Consider the following 18,402-nt stretch of genomic DNA (forward strand, 5'->3'; position numbering starts at 1 on the left):
AAAAAAAAAAGAACTCAAACAAGGTGTTTAGCACCAGGTTCTGGTCCTCTAGCAAAAATAAAGATCCTTTATATTGAGTATGAGAATAATTTCTCCAGCTTAGTGCTTACACATGTTCACTGCTTCAACCAATCCTGGGATGTCCTGTCTAGACCAAAAAAGTAAGTGGTTATACCTAGATGTGTGTGGAGTGATGTGCTGAAGAGGCAAGCTGTTCTAGGCCTCAGTTCTCATGTCACGCTCTGACTTTAATACCTTTTATAAGCTGTTAGCTCCCCTGTTTGCTAGGGCTGCCATAACAAAGTATCGCACACTGGGTGGCTTAAGTAACAGAAATTATATTCTCATCGTTCCGGAGGCTGTTTGCAAGGTTGATTTCTTCTAAGGTGTTTCTCCTTTGCTTGTAGATTGGCTGTGTAGTTTCACCCCATGTTTTTGCATGGTTTTTCCTCCGTGTCTGTGTCTGTACTCTAATATCCTCTTCTTATAAGGACATCAGTTATTTTGGATTAAGGTCCACCTAAGGACCTCATATTAATCCGATTACCTCTTTAAAGACCCTGTTTACAGATACAATCACGATCCCAGCACAAGGTTAGCATATGAATTTTAGGGGTATACAATTCAGCCCATAAGAGTTCCTACCATTCAAATAGCTTTTCTGATGGTATTTCTGAATATACTGGTGAAGGGTATTTTATTTTAAATTCTGGATCAAAAAATTTAGTGAAGGTATTTAATTCTCGAGTTTGCTTCCAGGAAGACATTAACAGTCTCCCAGTAAGGCCAGGATAGAAGAAAACACTCTCTCCATCTATTTCTTTTCTAACTTTTGGCAGTAAGCGACTTCTGCAGGGTAGCTTTGCTAAGCCATCTCACAGCAGGAACCGTAAGACTCGTGCCCAAGAGCCTGCACCAGCTTTTTTTGCAAGTGGCAGAAGTGTGTTTTTTTTTGTGTGTGGCAACTTGATCTGCTCATATTAAGCACTGTACTGTTGGCATGATACTCAAGGCATTGCATCCAGGCTTTCTGGGGCTTTCCACTCAGGAGGGTATGTTCCGGAGCAAGGCCTCCCTCTTTCCCCACTCAGAGCCAATAGAAATGGGGTTCCTTTGTGGCTTCTGCCCTCCATCTCAAAGATGGGTAAGGAAGTGGGTGAGTGAGCAGAGTGTGTACATAAAAATAAGAACTGAATTCTCCATGGATATACTGTCTCAAAGGAAATTATTATAGCCCCAAGAAGAACTACTGCAAAATAGAGTAGAAATGAGAATACAGATTACCTTTTTACTATATCCTGACACATCTTTGCTGTGCTTTAATGTATTAACATTTTTTGCTCTTCTGAGATAAACAATCTTGAGCCTTTGAACCTGTCTCACATTGCTCTTGTAAAAGAATGGACATATAAAAGTATAAATAAATATATATTTCTGGTACATTATTGAATAACTCCTGGTAAAACAACCTAGAACAAATTTAGCTTTGTTAAAATACTGAGAATTTTGGACTGTTTTGGGTTTGAGACGAAAATGTCAGGTTTTCATTTTGTGATGGTAATAATTTGGTAATTCAGAGTTGGGCTTGTCTTTCATGAAGAGTCTATTACATACACATTGAAAAATTATACTTAACAAATTTAAAATGAGAATATTATAATAACTATAGATATTAAAATATAGATTTTAATTCAGTTATCATCAGTCCAAGATTTTCCTTGATTTTGAAAATAGTGGAAGAGATCAGATGAGGAATTGTAGCTTGTAAAAAATAAGCCGTACTAAAAATAAATGCAGATTTCAAATGATAGTTTTTAATTTGACAAGAAATTTTCTGCCATTAGGTCATTCTTTCCCAATGTATAAGTTTCCTGGGTGTCAATAAATGTTGCACATGTGCAGAGAATGAGGAAAACAATCAGTCCACGTGTCCTGTTGTTAAGTGTACATTGCTGTTAATTATGCTTCCTCTGCTGCTACACAAAAAGAAGCTTTGAAATTAGCTGTTGACTTCCCGGGGTACTAATAACCCTATTATTATCCTCGGATTTATTAAATTTTAAAGCTTATAGTAACATCAACCAAGAGTATATGTGGGCAGTTCATTTTCTCTACAAACAATAATTTATAATAATTTCTCCTTGTACTTTAGCTACGCAAAGAGAGCCGCTTGTTACTTCAGAAATTACCTTGCCCAGGATTATTGTATAATGAAAGACTATGAGAGAGACAGGGAGAGAGAGATACTGCATCAAGAGTAAAGGACAAGCAATTAAAGTAGAGGGAAAGACGACTAGCAAAAAAAGAAACAAAATTTATCTCCTTCTTCTACACCCAAGAGGGTTGATTCTTCCTGGTAATTTTTAAGAGCACTTAAGGTACCCAAGATAAATCTGGCAGAAACTATAAACCTCAAACATTTTCAGCATGATGGAAATTTTTATGAAAATTTCCGCTTATCTTTTACTGGAGGATTTGGATAAATTGTAACCTTTAATTACGCATTCAGTGATGGTGGCTCAGTAAGTTGAAATCCTGTCACTTCTAATTAGAAAATGTGATCAAATTATTATAGATTATTATCAAATTGTGCCTTTAATGCTCCCCAAATCAGGGTTGACCATAATTACAGTAAATTGCTTTACTTACAAGATTAGATCTGGAAGGAATCTTGGGAATTTTCCAGCCCGGTTCACTGAATTGGAGATGACTTAAGTGACTTGAAGAGGCTTAAGTGACTTTTCTAAGGATGAACAGCTTTTTAACTTTATAGAATTTAGAATTAGGGTCTCAAATATTATATTTCACTTTGTCTCTTGAAAATTGTGATTTTACTTCCTGGGTTTTAGCCTCCTATTTAAAAAGTCATAATAAATGTTACTTTAAATTTTAAAATATTTGATTTACTTTAGTTTTGCAGTATATGTGAGTGCTGTAGAATTTTAGTACATGTATGTGTATACATAAATATATATCCTGGGCCCATGATTAGTCATTTTTCAGACAACCTCGTGGGCATGTGGCTGAGTGTGGGCCAGTGAAATGTAGGTGGGAATGATAATCTTTCCTGGCCTAGCGCATACACCCTGACTAGTATGATCCTCTATTTTCTTTCTCTATTGGCTGCCTGAAGAGAGGTGACTCCCAGGACAAAAATGGAGCTGTGAGATGGAAGGAGTATGGGTTCCCATGTCGCTGACTGGAGGAGAACCAATCAGGAACACACGTTGGACTACATCGTGAGTGAAAAATCAAATTTTATTGTTTCAAGTTACTGAAATTTCGGAGTTGTTTATTGTAGCAGACAGTCTATCCTAATACACAAACAATAATAAAGGAAAATTGGAATCTCTCTCATAATCCTTTTTTTCTACTAAGTTTTATATATAATAAAAAGATAAAGATAGAACCATGATATTTTAAGAGATAAAATAACTTTTCACTTAGCGGTGTGAGAAATGCTTTTATATATCCTCTTTGCTTTAATTCTCATAAAGTCTATGTAAGTAGGTATTACTAGTGAATGAATATTATGATTATATTGTTTTATTTTTAGAGTTAACATTATTAGATTCAAAGGAAGCAGTGCTATACTTGCAAGTTATAAATGATTGAAATGGGAACCTTTAGTCTTTAGTCGCTAATATGGTTCTTTGTTACATTAATAATGATGAAATTTTGAATGATGACTAGAATTTTCTAGAAATGGAAAAATAAATTTTGTGAGCAATATTATTCAAATTAATCGCTTTAAATATACATGAGTTTAATTTGAACAATTTCAATTTTCTTGAAATTTAGAATTAGCCTAAAGAGCAGATTTTCCTAAGAGCAGAATATCCTATCTTAGACTGCCCTATAAACCTATTCACTGTATCATTTATGCAATAGCCAGAATTGACATTTTTATGATGATTTTATTAATATAATGGTATGTCAGAATAAAATATGTAATAATTGAATGCCCTTGCCTTGATGATCAATACTTTAATGCTGAAACATTACCTTGGATTTACAAGAGTTCTTTTATTAAAAACCTTCACTATAAGTTCTATATTTTTCTAATATAAGGAGATATTTGCCATTTTGTCCTGATATTTATCAGTCCGGTGATGTGAAAGTTATATTTTCATGTAGTTTAAATTAAGATATTTAAATTTTTATTTGAATTTATTTGCATTGTCTGGAAATGAACTAAGATTATGTGAACAGATAACTTGTACCAAGGCAAACAAATTTTTATGTAGCTGTTTTGAATTCTCTACTTTGTAACTCATCCTATTTAAAAACAGTCATAATAAATATAATTTTAAATTCTAAAATATTTAATTAATTTTAGATTTGCTGTGTATGTGAGTGCTATAGAATTTTGAAACATGTACATGTATCTATCTATCTATCTATATCCATATATTGTGTGTGTGTGTGTGTGTGTGTGTGTGTGTGTGTGTGTGTGTGTGTCTCTACTGCTGTTCACAATCCAGTCTGGTTAGCATTAAGGTTAAGGTTTTGATTATATACAATGCTTTAATTAGCTGAATAACTTTAGTATTTAATTCCTAAAATTTACCCTATATTAATGTTTAATCACTTATATTTTATAGCAAAATTTTATTTCCATGTCTTTTTACTGTAGAGTTAGGGAGATGGAAGGGATCTAAGATATTTTAAAACCACTCAACTTTATAACAAAGAAAGCTGAGGGTGATGAGTTCTGGCGACTCACCCAAGGTCACAAAAATAGAGGCGGAAGCAAAATAAGAACCCACTGCTTTATCTTACACTGAGTAACTTTTCATCCTTCTAATTAGATTGTAAATTCCTGGGAGCATAAGATTAAGTATTACTTTTCTTTTTATTTTTCCATTGTGTCTTATTCCTGTCTTCAAAGACAACAGAAATTTGACTCTAATACTAATAGAGATACAAATGAATCACATCAAACCTAAACCAGGTCAAGATCCTCTTCATAAAATTAATCCTAACACAAAACAGAATATTCATCCTCATACCTTCTGGCCACAATAAGACTGTTTTGTCCACTGGCTTCTCATTACATTTAGGATATGCTATCAATTAGCACATCTGCCTCAAAGAGAAACATTTACAAAAACTAAATGACAGGCTTCTTGATAGGGAAAGTTAAATAATGTGCTTGGGTTGGTCTAGTTTACTTAATGGCAAAGCACATATTATTTATAAATAGAAGTTAAAGTACGTTCTTTTTCTAAAGACCCTGAATAATTTTCTGCTTGCACATTAGAGAAACACCAGCTGATAGAAACTCAGAGTTACAAGTGTGGGTTTTAGCAGCCTCCAGACTCTTTAGAATGCCACAGAGCTTTTATTCTCGATGACTTAAAATGAATCACCAAAAGGTATCACAGGAATAAATAGTTATATTACTATAATTATTGCATAAGCACAACTGGGTATTACTAATAAGTTTTCGCCTCTATATTCAGTGGTAAATGTCAACAGATTTTGGGAACTTTTTTGTCATTGCACATTTCATCTTTATATTTCTTTAGTTATATGAAGGTAGATAGTTCTTCCCCTAGCTATATGTTGTTTCCTGATTGTACTTCTTGACTGGTGATTTTAGACTGGGGTATGGCTTGTTGGCGCAAACAGATGATTAACAGCAGGGCTGGGACAAGAACCTGGTGACCTGGTTCCCAGACTTGTACTGCTTTTCCCATCAAACATCTGTTTTATCTTTTAGGCTAATATGCAAAATGAATTTAAGTGGAAAAGTCAAGGATGCCCTTGAAAAAGTGTGTATTGGGGAAGATGTCAAAAGAATTCAAGAATGTTTAATTTGGAGACAAGACGTAGATTGCAGGGACTAGCTTTCTGTCATCAGAAAGCAATCTGCCCTTGTACTCTACTATGTAAACTTTGTTTAGTTCATTGATAAATCTGTAAAACTGATTTATTAATTAAATGAGTGGTCACTGTGCATTGGCTAAGTGCTGTAAATAAATTATTCTGTTTATTTGTTAAGACAACACTGGAAAAACAGGCATTATTATCCCATTTTACAGATGAGGAAAACTTAGTCTTTGTATTATACAATATGCAGTAGTTCATATGGCTACTTTGTGACAGAGCTGGAACTCAAGTCCCCTGTGTTTCAGTCAGAGCCTCCTGCTGTGAGCTGTTTACACTGTGCGGATGCATAAGTGAAGTCTGTGATCCTCTCCAGCACTAAGATAGGATTCTGAATACAAGAAGGGCTTCTCCATGAAGCTTCATGGGGCAGGAGTGGAATCCTCGGTAAGAGGAATTAAGTTCTAAAGGAGCCTTCCAATGAGGGAACCATTCATCTTGGAAGCTAGTAGCTCTATGGCCTAGGCGATGCACAGACCAAGGAGGGACAATGGGATATATGAAATCTAGTAAAAGTACTACTACTGTGCCATGTAGAAAAGTGTCTTTATAGTGCTAAAGTCCAGTACTCAAAGTTTATATTTAGCGTATTCCTATCGCCACATAATTTCTTTTTTTCTTTAAGTTTTAGCTTTGCTTAGCAACCGGATACCTCTTCTTCTTTTTTTTTTCTTATTTCTCTTATTTGCCTGTAAGTAATCTCTTCTGGCTTGTGGCTCCTCCAAGGGGTCTTTATATTTTAGAAGGCAACAGATTATACTAGGATAATATTATGGGACAGGTGTCCTCTTGGTGACTTCCTGTCATGGAGATGTCTCAGAATGGGGATAATTGTATTGGTGAGAAAAGTGATGGACTTGCCAAAGTATACATATACATACTCTGTGACAACAACAAGGGACTACAACTTCAAGTGATATTAAATGACATGAAGTGCTATCTTTAAGAGACCTGCCACTATACTTCCAAGTTACCTGTGTCCATTCTCTAGTTTTATCTCCGGTTTGTGTCTTATATATGAATGTTAAAGTAGGCTAATCCCCACCTGATGAAGAATAAAGAAAATAAAGACTTGCCATGCTTATTATCATGTGTTCCATCTCTTTAAATTTGGGTTTGAAATAGTCCTCCCAAGGTTTTCTGGAGGTTATTGTCCCTCATATGTTGTTGATTGACTCCTGGTTTAGACTGTACTATGTAAAATAGCACCTATGCTTTCTTAGATAAAAATAGATTAGCTTAACAGTTACTTTATAATCCTGAGAAAAAGTAAATTATGCCATTTGTTAAAGGCTGACATTTAAATGCCAAGGTCTCATTATTTGGAAGAGGAGAGGTTATGAAAAAGAAAATGATTCAACCAGGAACTATAGTACAGGTAGAGTAGGCAGTCTTCAATAATTAGTAAGGAAAGTACAATCATGTGAATTCAAGAAAAGAGGAGAATTTATTTTTAATTGGTGTGCAATACCATCAAAAGAATGGCTGAATATAAATAAAAATATTAAAAGCTTTGAGCTTTACAGACTATCTTATACCTGAGTGAACACAGCTTTTAAAATTTCATGATTTCATGCAATAGTTATTCTATATCTCCAAATGCTAAAAACAACAACAAAAAATGTGACCCTAATTTCTCTATAAGCTTGTAAATCAATATCCCATGAAAATCTATGGGAAATATAAAAGATAATCATAAACTCTCTAAATTTGGTTTTGATCATAACGATTTTTGATTTTCATATGCAAACAAAACCAAAGAAGGAATCCACATGTTCACAAATTTAAACCGGAAGGCAGAGTCTCTGTGTAAACAAAATAACCTCATGGCAACCTAGCAGAGTAGCCACAGTACTCCTGGGAATCAAATAGCTATACCAAATTTGTTCAAGTAAAAGAAAGCCCAAATTGCCTTAAGTCTCTGAAAACCCATATCATTCTCAAATGAGAGAAAATGAAAAGAAATTTAAAGGTTACTTTTATTCTCCCTTAACAACTGTCAGAAACCCAAAAAGCTTTTTAGGAATGGGCTGGGAGGAAAAGATGACTGTTAAAATGGCGTGGGTTTCCTCCGTCACCTACTGATATTACTGCAAAACCAAACCAGCGTCATTTAAAAAATAAGAAAATATTTCTCAGAAGTGGTTGTACATTAATTTTCTTGCTTGATATGGTGCCACCATTTTCTAAGGAGCTTGAATTATTAACTTGTAAATAGAGGGCTGATGGTCAAGTGAAGTATGCTACCCACTGTAGGGCACATTCTGAGGCACATCCAAAACATCATCTGGATGCCTGACATTGTTTTAGCAGGAGATAAAGCCATTTATTTTTCAGTGACAATTGGGGCTTCGAAGGCAGACAACCTCTGAAAAGGTGACACTCTAAAATTCACATGGAGGTGAAGTACGTGAATGTTGGACCCATTTTTGAAAGAAGGCTTTGGCTCTTGGCATGGCATGTACACGTATGGTTGAAGAGGAAGGACAGTGTGGGAAGAAGGAAAGGATGAGTCAGGTAAATAGCAGCCTCACCTACTTGACAGTCTGGCAAAATCAATGTCACGAAATAATTATAGTAGTACTGGAATGTATACGTTAGTTTAATATGTGTATAGTTCAGGTGCCTTCCTTCATTTCTCCCTCTTTCTTTCCCTCCCTCCTTCCTTTCCTTTCTTCCTTTCTTTCTTTCTGCCTCCCTAATGCCTGGGCACTTACAGAACATCAATAGAAGAACTACTCAAAACTATACAAACAGAAAATAATGTCACGGTCACTATCTCCTTCACAGGAACACTCAACCTTGGATCAAATACATGCCTCAATTACATCTTTCATTTAAAAGTGAACCTCCCTCACTGGCATACTACCTCAAATAGCATCAAAGCAAAATGAAACACAGGCAACATTTAACAACGCTGGTAACCATGGAAACATATCATTAAAAAATATATAAACAGGAATGAATAATTAGATGAGAAATTCATTTCTACATTTATCTTTTTCCAAGATCCAGGGAAGGAAGCTCTCTTTTACCTCTTATCTCAATTTGGACACTTCCTCTAGAGCCTGTCTTTTAACTGAAAAATGAGAATTTGTAACATGAGGATTTTAACATTGCCTATCTTAATGAGCAAATCTCTTCGTAGGCAAAGAACTAAAAAATCTAGCAATGCCCATTGTTTTCCGGATGTAACACTGAATGCATGAAAGGATCATAAGGCAGTCAGGGAATTTGCTTTGGGGCTGTTAGGTGGGCTGGAAAACTTGACTTACTGATATCATGATGAGAAGGGGAGAGCAGTTGTTAACCTTTAAAAATAGGAAGTTTAGGTTCCCTCACTTATTGGAGGTTCTACATAATGAGAAGACTGAGGGGATAATCTGGGGCTTATGCATTATGTAAGTAGCATTGTCAGGTAGGCGGCATCATCTGTGAAGGTCATCTGATGCTCTACCTTTGCATCTAGAGAAGTCCTAGATAAACTCTATGGTAGGCTAAGTTGATCATTAACTTAAAAAAATTATAAATGGCCATCTAGCCCAGCACTGTGCATTGGGATAACCTGGTTGGGTAGAAAAATACAGTTCTCAGGACCTCGCCCAACTCTGGGAGGCTAATAATTTAAGTGTTTTCCCAAGTGACTCTGGTGCACTTGGTCACTAGACCAGTGTTTGAGAACCGCTGACCTAGGCTAACTTCCTTATCATACTGAAGCAGAAACTAAAGTCTAGAGCAGTTGTGGTAGATTGAGTTGATGGCCTCAATCCCTCCTTTTTCCCCATAGAAATATCACGTTCATACCTTTGTCATGGATTTGCAGGGAGCAGATGAATCTTATCCCTTGGCCTTGGCCATGGCCACATGGCTTGCTTTAGCTAATGGGTTGTTAGCAAGCATGGCATGAGCAGAGGCTTGAAGTGTGCTTATACGGTTTTGCTTTCTCTCTTAGAACCCTGCATTTTACCATAAGAAGAACAGATATCAAGTAGCCATTGGTCAAAGGATGGGGAGAGACATGTGGATCACACTTGGGCATCTTGCAGCTTGGAGCTAATCCTAGTCAAGCCCAGCCAAGACCAACCTAGATTAGTCAAATCCAAGCTAACCTGCTTATTATCTTAAGCCACTGCATTTGAGAGTGATTTGTTACACAGAACTATTGTAGCAGTTGCTGTCTAATACAGAAATGCAGTGACTTATCCAAAATTGAATTTTAGCATTAGAACTAGAAGTTACATCTTGTGAATCTTGGGCCTGACCTCTTTCTATTGTCTGTTTTACTTCCTTTTCTTCAGAGTTAAGCTTAGATAGCCACTGCCTTCATAAGGGCCTTCCGCTCAACTTACACTCCCTATATTCTAAAACATTCCATCGCCTTTGCTCCTTAGAGCTTGCATCTGTCACCTTTTGTCACCATAGTTTACCTTTTCTTTCATTTTGTTCCTTCAGGATTGTGTCTTCATGTATCCAAAGAGATTAAGAAGTCTCAAATAAACTAATTCCTAAATTTATGTTCAGGAGTCACCCATTAATGAGTTAAAAACTTTCAGATAAAATTCTTTTGCATATGATCTGGGGATGACTAGAGACTCAATGCCAAATGGTGAGAATATAAGCATAATACATAACAATTGATAGGGGAAATATTTTTAGGTGAATGGGTCTGATGCTTCTTAAATCATACCTAATCTAAATACTATAAGGCCTGGGTTGCTTTCAGATATTCCTTGTTCAAAGATTTTATAAACTCTCTGCCTGACAGGACCAAATAAATAAATAAATAAATACATACATACATACATAGACTATAAATTTAAACCATTAAGAGAAATGCTCATATGGTATTTCTATTTTGTTCCTTTCTCTGGAAACTTTTTTCACGTAAAAGCAAATCTTTAGAGAGAACACATTTTTCTTCTTCAGAATATGTAGGTGTTTTGTTAAAGATAATTTTTTTTCTATTTTCTTGACTTACTTTGCCTGTAATTTCATGTTGAAGATTTTATTTTTATTCCAAGGTTGAGATATCATAAATTTTACCATGTAAATGACTCATATTGGAGTGATTTCGCAATATTAAGGAAAAAACAAAGAATTGGAGTAAAAAATTAGTCTTCATTATTAGTATGAAGAATCAACTTAACATTCAGTGTTCTGCTTAGCACAGAGAAATCCATTATCTTGGTGTTGTCTTGATTGTCATGTTTGAATGAAGAAGCTAACAGCTAAGACCTTGGGATTTACGTGGGGACACCCATGAACACAGAAACCGATGAGGCAAAAGATTCTTGGAAATCTACAAACCTCTCCCAATATTCTGATGAATCCCAAACTCAACTAAAGCACAAACATTGTCCACAATTGTGAATCTAACACACACACACACACACACACACATACACACACACACAGAGAAATACTTGTTGAATTCATATAAGCACTGAATTGAAATCACAAACAAAACCACTATTCTGAAATATTCTTGACATTATTGGTTCGAACTTCATGTCAATCCAATATTTAATCTGGTTGACTGATTAATTTAACAAGTATGTATTGAGCCGCTTTTTGCAATTCACTTCGATGGTACTGTGAAAGAAAAACAGAATAAGAAGAAGTGGATTCTAATTTAAGTACCAGTTGTTTTCCTCGGTAAATATTTTGTGTTAGCATATATATTCCTTGAAGACAGGGCCATGTCTATTTTGTTTACTGCTGTATTTCCAATATGTAGCACAGTGCTTGACACATGGTCACTAATAAGTATTCAATAAATGTTTGCTGAATGAGTATGAATGACACATACAATTTGAGAGTAAAGAAGAAAGGTATCCACTAATTTAAGAGGCGTCTGGAGACACTGGATTGGAAAGGCTTCAAGCACGAATGACTACAGTGCAGTGTAAGGAGGCACTATATAACACCAGCATTCTGGGTGCTATTTTTTCCCTTGATTACTGGAAGCAGTACATTTCTGCTGCTAAGCCCAATACCAAAGAGAAAAAGGGCTGTTGCAAAGAGAAGGAGTAGTGCAAGTATCTTAACCAATGGTCTGTGAATCCCTGAAATCCAAAGAAGGACTTTAGGGGCCCAGATACTGTGCACCATCTTCCTTAAGCATGTGGCTGGGGAAAATTTTCTCAATGCAGTCAGCTCCTGATTTTGTCCTTGAGAATAATTACACCAAAATAAAAGTCCTTTTTGGTGAGCTCTCTTTGGAAACATTTATGCCAACGATGTCTTTAAAATGGTGAACATTTCAATGCCAAGTACAACTTGAATTGGATGCGAAATCTTGGTATTCTCTGCACAGATGGACGACCTGTGAAACTGGCACGGCCTCAGCCTTTGCTACTTCACTAAGGAAAGATGCTCCACATGTCAGGCTTTGTACATGGGCCTGTGTTGGTGTCAACAGCCCTTCCAACAATCCCAAAAGAGGTCTTTCTACTGCTGTGAAAGTCTTCGACTTCCTTAGAGCCAAGAACCTGAATCAGTGCCTCTTCAGTAGGTCTTTGTCAAGATACAAGAACATGCACCATGAGGTTCTTTCCTATGAAAGAAGTTTGCTGGAAATCCAGAGAAGAAATTTAGAAGTGATTTGGTTTGGTTAATTCTTTAAAAATTTTTAAGAGAAAAGAAAATCCTTTTTAGAGCAAATTGAGAGTGAGAAGTTCATTCCGGGACTAGCTTTATAATGGGTGATATCTTAGTTAGATAAATGAGACAAATCTCTTGATTGAAATGCTGAATTTTCCACTAGAAATGCTGCTGAAAAACTATGAGCTTTTTTCTTCTTTTTTTTTTTTCTTTTTTCTTTTTTGGTCATGATGCTACTTTAAATGAGGTAGGTGAAGTCTAACAAAAATATAAATTCTCCAATGCTAGAAGTGAGACTGACAAAGTCTTGAGAGTTTCTTTGTATGGGAGTCTATAGACACTAGGCAAATGGCTTATCTCTTTTAAAAGTCACTTTTTTTTCAGGCGGCTTTAACACTGACAAATGGCTGACATAGATAGCCTTGATGATATAGACTTAACAAAAATAATTTCTCTGATGTAAGGACAAAGGAAACTACGTAATATGGTGTTTGGTATTTTCTGATGTGTGCCTACCCATATGAGATACTGTGAGCTGCAGGAGTCCTGACTTCATTTGCTGTTTAAGACTTTGTGGACTAGGGTTTTACCTCTTACTGCTGTTAAATTGAAGCATTGACATTGATGAGATGTCAAATATAATATTTCAATTTCTTATTCCCACCAAATTGTGTAACATTCTCACAAGAGTGAGAAAGTCATAATTCTCTGTAAATGCTGCTTTGGTGTTCTGACTATGTGCAGAAGATCTATTTCCAAAGCAATGAGATAAATAGTAAGCACATTTTTCTCTGTGTATGTGTTTATGAGTATTGTTTCTAGGTGGCTGCTCATAAATTGAATCAGATTCTCAGAGAGATTTGCAACTCAGGAAAAAAAAATTTAAAAAGAACAATTAAGGTGAGGGATGAGCTTATCAAACAGCTTGACTATTTAGTGGGATTCCTTTGCACTTGTTTCAGTAGAGTTCTGCAATAAAATGAGCTGCTATTGCCTTTTTTTTCACTCCACTGCTGAGTGATGCAGACCAGAGTTGGCTCTATTACTCACATTGCAGAAGATAAAGCCGTACCAAAGACAACCGCATGGCTGAGGGCACGGCTGAAAGTGAAGGCGGGAAAACAGTAGAGGAAACCAGGAATGGAAGAGGAGGAAATCTTGTTTGTTTCCTGATTTTATTAAATCTAGCCCTGGATCTAAGGGACAAGGGTCTTGGGAGGTGGACTAGAGTTTACTATAAAGTTCTTCTTGGAATAATTTTATTACTTTAGGAGCAATATATAAATACATAAAGGTTGCTGCTTCAAAATAGCTAATTCTCAGCCTGATCAGGACTTTCTATTTTGCTAATTAGTTCAGAATTGTGGTGTCTGAGAAGAGGAGGGTTGCTGATAACAGAAGATGGGTGATCAGCATGCAGAAGCATGCTTGCAAGTTCAGTCTCGTGACAAGTTATTTCCAACCTTCCCTAGCTCTGATGAGGTGACACTATTATAGAATAACATGTGCAAACACTTTTATTCAAAGTGATATATCCCCCTTTCAGCTGTCATATAGTGTAGAACATTATGCCCTTTTTTTCCTTGCTGGTTTGATGATATGAAGAATATTCTTAATATAATCGAAAGGTGTACTTGAGCTCACCAACGATAAGGTCTGTTCTTTTGCATGTAAGAGTTTTTAAGTCAGTGATCTATGAGAGTGGGTGTAGACTGGTTCTCAAATTTTATATTCTGAAAACTTCCATTTCCTGTTTAAAATCTCTAAAAACAATAACTCACCAGAGTGGTAGGGATTTTATGCTGTTGAAAGGAAGATAGTAACTTTCCCACTTACGAAGGTAGTAAAAACAGAATGCGTCTATTGAGCCTTAATGGGTGTCTACAAACGTAATGCAAATATGATTTCTAGTTTGTGATGTTTGAGGGCATTCTTAAATTCAACAGTGTAGTGCCATGGTGGTTTGGGTAGTGAGGCATCTCTGTCTTTAAAGTTGGCATGAACTGGGTACTCTCTGGCAAGTCCAAACCCCCTTTTGATTTAGAACAGAACAAGGTTTAGAGGGAAGTTGTATATATTTGAATAAAGATCAGGGAGAGGCTGCTAGAAGATGGAAGAACGTAACTGGTGAGACAATGGTGTGCTGTGCTGATGTTGTGGCTAGTTAGAGGGGTTTAGTTTATAGAACTTATCTTCAGGATGCAATTTCTAATTATGTTACATCTTTTTTTTCTTAACAACTTGTGACATCGTTTTTTGATGTGCCTAAAAATATGAGACTTTTGTGCTAAAATGGGCTTAAGAATAGGCCTTCTCGAACACTTTATGCTAGTCATCTCTTATTTTCTATTTGAAACTCCTCTAGAGACTATTTCGCTTTAGGTTATATAACTATTTGGTGTTAGAACTTGGAATGAATCAGACCCGACTTCCAGACAAGGGGTCTTTTCCAATATACCAAGTTGCCTCGAATTAAAGGCAAAAAAGAGCATACAAAGAGAAATATGTTTTTCTTACTTTTTGTTAATAGAGAATAGTAAAATAATAGTATTTGTTTTATTCCTTTTTTTATATAGCAAACATGCATGTATTGGTTCATGGAGATTATTTTCTTAGTTTGAGGTAAATAGTGTTATTAATACTCTTTGAAAAGTAAAAGAAACAGAAAAAACATTAGCACAAATTTTAAGTTCTTAATCTGTCTTAGGCTGAACCAACATTAGACCTATTTTTTCATAGTTCAATGTAGAAAACACCATAAGTACTCATATGTTTGTTTAATGAATGAATAACCTAAAAAAAACCCCATTCATTTAGGACCTAGCATATACCGGGCCTGCTAAATATTATCTAATCTTCGAAATTCAACTCCCTTCCCACCTCTCTTCAGAAGCCTCTAAAATCCTTTAATTAAAAAGTCCTCTCCCTTTACTATCTATATAGTATCTATAGCTCACATTATTTGCTCATTCTTTACATCTAGCAATTCTTTCCAACTATTTACTTACATGCCTGTAAGCAACTACTACCATTTTGTGTGTTCTAGATTCCCTTAGGAAAGTTTTAAATTTAGAAAATTAATAATTTTTTTGAGACTAAAATTTTGTCTACCTGAATTTTAGCTTAAAAAATTTGCAAATCTCAATTATGGTAAGGCTAATTTACATTCTTATTTTTTATAGTAGGTAAGTAGAACTCCAAACATTTACATGGAACTATATAAATTATTGAGAATTTCACATAGTAAACTTAATACTTTACTGTCTAATGAAAATAACATGTGCTAGACAGAAAACTAGAGGCACAAACACATTAGTGAAAATGTGAGAAGCATCAGAAGACTTGATTATTTTTCACTTTCATATTAGTGTTTTAACAGATCTTATTCAGATCTTATTCTAGTTGGTTCGAAGAGTTCACATTCAATTAAATTAAACAATCTTGAAATATGAAGAACGAACAGCTTCACATAGTCTGGGGGGCAGAAGATCTGGAGGAGGGGGTTGGCCTTTATAGTTGATTTTCAAGTATTTGAAAAATTTTATTTGGAAATGGGTTTCCATTTGGTCCATGTGTCCCCACTGGGAATCACTTGATGGAAGTTTAAGGGAATAGAAATCCACTTTAAAAGAGGAAAACAGTTTAATAATAAGCAAATTAGATGTTGTTTCTTGGGGATAAATGAGCTCATCATTTTGGACATATTTCACTGACAGTTTGTGGAGGGAAAATGGGACAAGAACTCATTTGTATGTTGTGAATGAGATTAAACTAATAAATTCCATATTTTCTTTATAATCCTAAGACATTATATTATGTCTCTCTTCTTGACATCTAGTTGAAATTTGGTATGACTTCTTGCTGCCATTTTGAATAACATATAAAAAAGATCTGCAGTTTTTGTTATTGGCTAAGTGTTCCCAACAAATGCAACTGATCTTTGCATTTTCCTTTATTTTGTAATTGGTATTACCTCTAGCATCTGCTTTTATAGGTCACAAATCAAGAAGAATTTATAAAAATACAATGTTGATATTTTAAAGGATCAAGTCATTATAGCGGCATGCCTGGGAAAATAGTTCCTGAGATGTCTAAAATTTATATTGGATGGTAAAACTGAAGTATATGCCAAGGGTTAACCACCTTGAATTTCGCCCTTAAAATTAGTCTCAAAAAATCTGCCTCGTTATAAATACATTACTACTGAGTAGTGTCCTTCTGATTGATATGATCAGAGCTAACTTTTACAGCAGTCTTTTAAGCACCAATCCTTCATTTTGTTTCTAAAAATGAGATAGGCTCCTCCTCCCTAGTTCAGACATCAATTTTTACCTGCCAATACAGTTTGATGAGCTTGCTTATGCATTGTTCACTTCCTCCACAGAGCCAGAACATGTAGTCAGCAATCATGGCACTCCTAAGAACAAGGACAGATTTTTAAAAAAGCAAATTTATAGGACAGAAGGAAAATTATAACAGGCAGAATATATAAATACTGAGGAAAAAGACTATAATGTATAAATTTGACTAGACTAATATTAAGCAAAGCATAAAACGCAATTTAGAATGTAGAAAGTATGGTTGATTTTTTTTCTCGCGTAGCTAAACTAAAACTATAAGAGAAGCAACAAGCCATTTGTCTTTTAGATTTTTTTTTTTCCTGTTTGTACGGTATAAGAATAGTATTTAAAGACTACATGAGAATGCTTTGTTTTGGTTGCCTCTTGTTAAACTTTCAAGCATTTATGGAATAACATGTTTTATGAACTCTAAAATGCCTTCAAACTTAGTATAACACATATAGTTAACTATTACATTGGCATTTAAGCTTATCTCAGACTTTACCTAAATTAAAGATTATTCACCTCTGATTAAATTAGCCTCCTTAAAATAGAAAGTAAAAAATTTCCAATTCAACAGACACTTCCCTCACCCCAAACTTTGTGTTTAATTGAATTGGTTTTAGGATCTAGCGTGTATAACCACTGCATTAGTCTTATTAAGCTGAGGGGATATTAAAAACCATTGTGCAATGGATATTAATTCATTGCTTAGCACCCTTTGGAAAAACAGTTTACTTTTATGACTGTTTCTCTGCTAGGCCTCTCTATTTCTTTTCTCCAGAGATTCCAAATCCAATTAAATGTGACTAGAAGTAATTCTAAATTGTCACGTTAGCCAATTAAACATATAATAATCCTGTGTACCTAATCACTAGCACCAAAAGTTTATTTATTTAAGTAGAGCTATCACTGTGTACCCCTGAATGTTTTCCTTATCTTTGCCTGCAGATACATGTGGTTTCCTGACATTATCGTAATCGAATTAGAAATTTTCCTTCCCTAAATGTAGGTTGTCTAAGGCACAGCAGCTACAAACTTACTACAGTACTCTGCTGAAAGAATTAAAATGTTTAGATTCTTGCTCAGAACAGAGAAAAATTAGGACTTTAAAAATGAACAATGGAAAAAAAAACCCACCATTTGGGGGATTATTCTGCTCAATATACACATTTTTTTAATACATGTGATGTTGGAAAGAAGCTGTCCACTGACATTTGAACATATATGACAATAATTTAAGGATAACTAATCTTTTAAGAATGCCTTTATATTTTTCAAAGTTCTAGTTGAATAAGATTAAGTGAGCTAGGAGGCCATAGGCCCTCTTCAATATTTCAGTGTACTGTTTTCTCTTCAGGGACAATGTATACATTGCACTAAAATTACTGTGCAGAGTTCAGGAAAGAAACTTTACAATTTTGAAACATTCAAAATATATAAAAGATAATCCTGGCTCATAGACCCAGTGGCTTGAATTAAATAAAGCTAAACCGATAGTTTCTATTACGTTCATGATTGTCAGTCATCTTGTATTGGAACAATTTTGAGAGAAAAGGAGATAGAT

At 35.1% G+C, this 18,402-nt stretch overlaps 1 protein-coding gene across 4 annotated transcripts in view; it reads right to left on the reverse strand.

The window, feature by feature from the left end:
* Positions 1 to 18,402, reverse strand: part of SPATA16 (spermatogenesis associated 16) — a 224,298-nt gene that overhangs the window by 69,452 nt on the left and 136,444 nt on the right. For all 4 annotated transcript variants that reach the window (XM_039865074.1, XM_039865071.1, XM_039865072.1 and 1 more), the window contains one exon: positions 16,828 to 16,912. In XM_039865074.1, the coding sequence (XP_039721008.1) occupies positions 16,828 to 16,912 (85 nt within the window). The remainder of the gene's footprint in view (positions 1 to 16,827; positions 16,913 to 18,402) is intronic.

This window comes from Pteropus medius, unplaced genomic scaffold, assembly GCF_902729225.1.
Source record: "Pteropus medius unplaced genomic scaffold, Ma_sr-lr_union100, whole genome shotgun sequence".
In the NCBI taxonomy this organism is placed as follows: Eukaryota; Metazoa; Chordata; class Mammalia; order Chiroptera; family Pteropodidae; genus Pteropus; species Pteropus medius.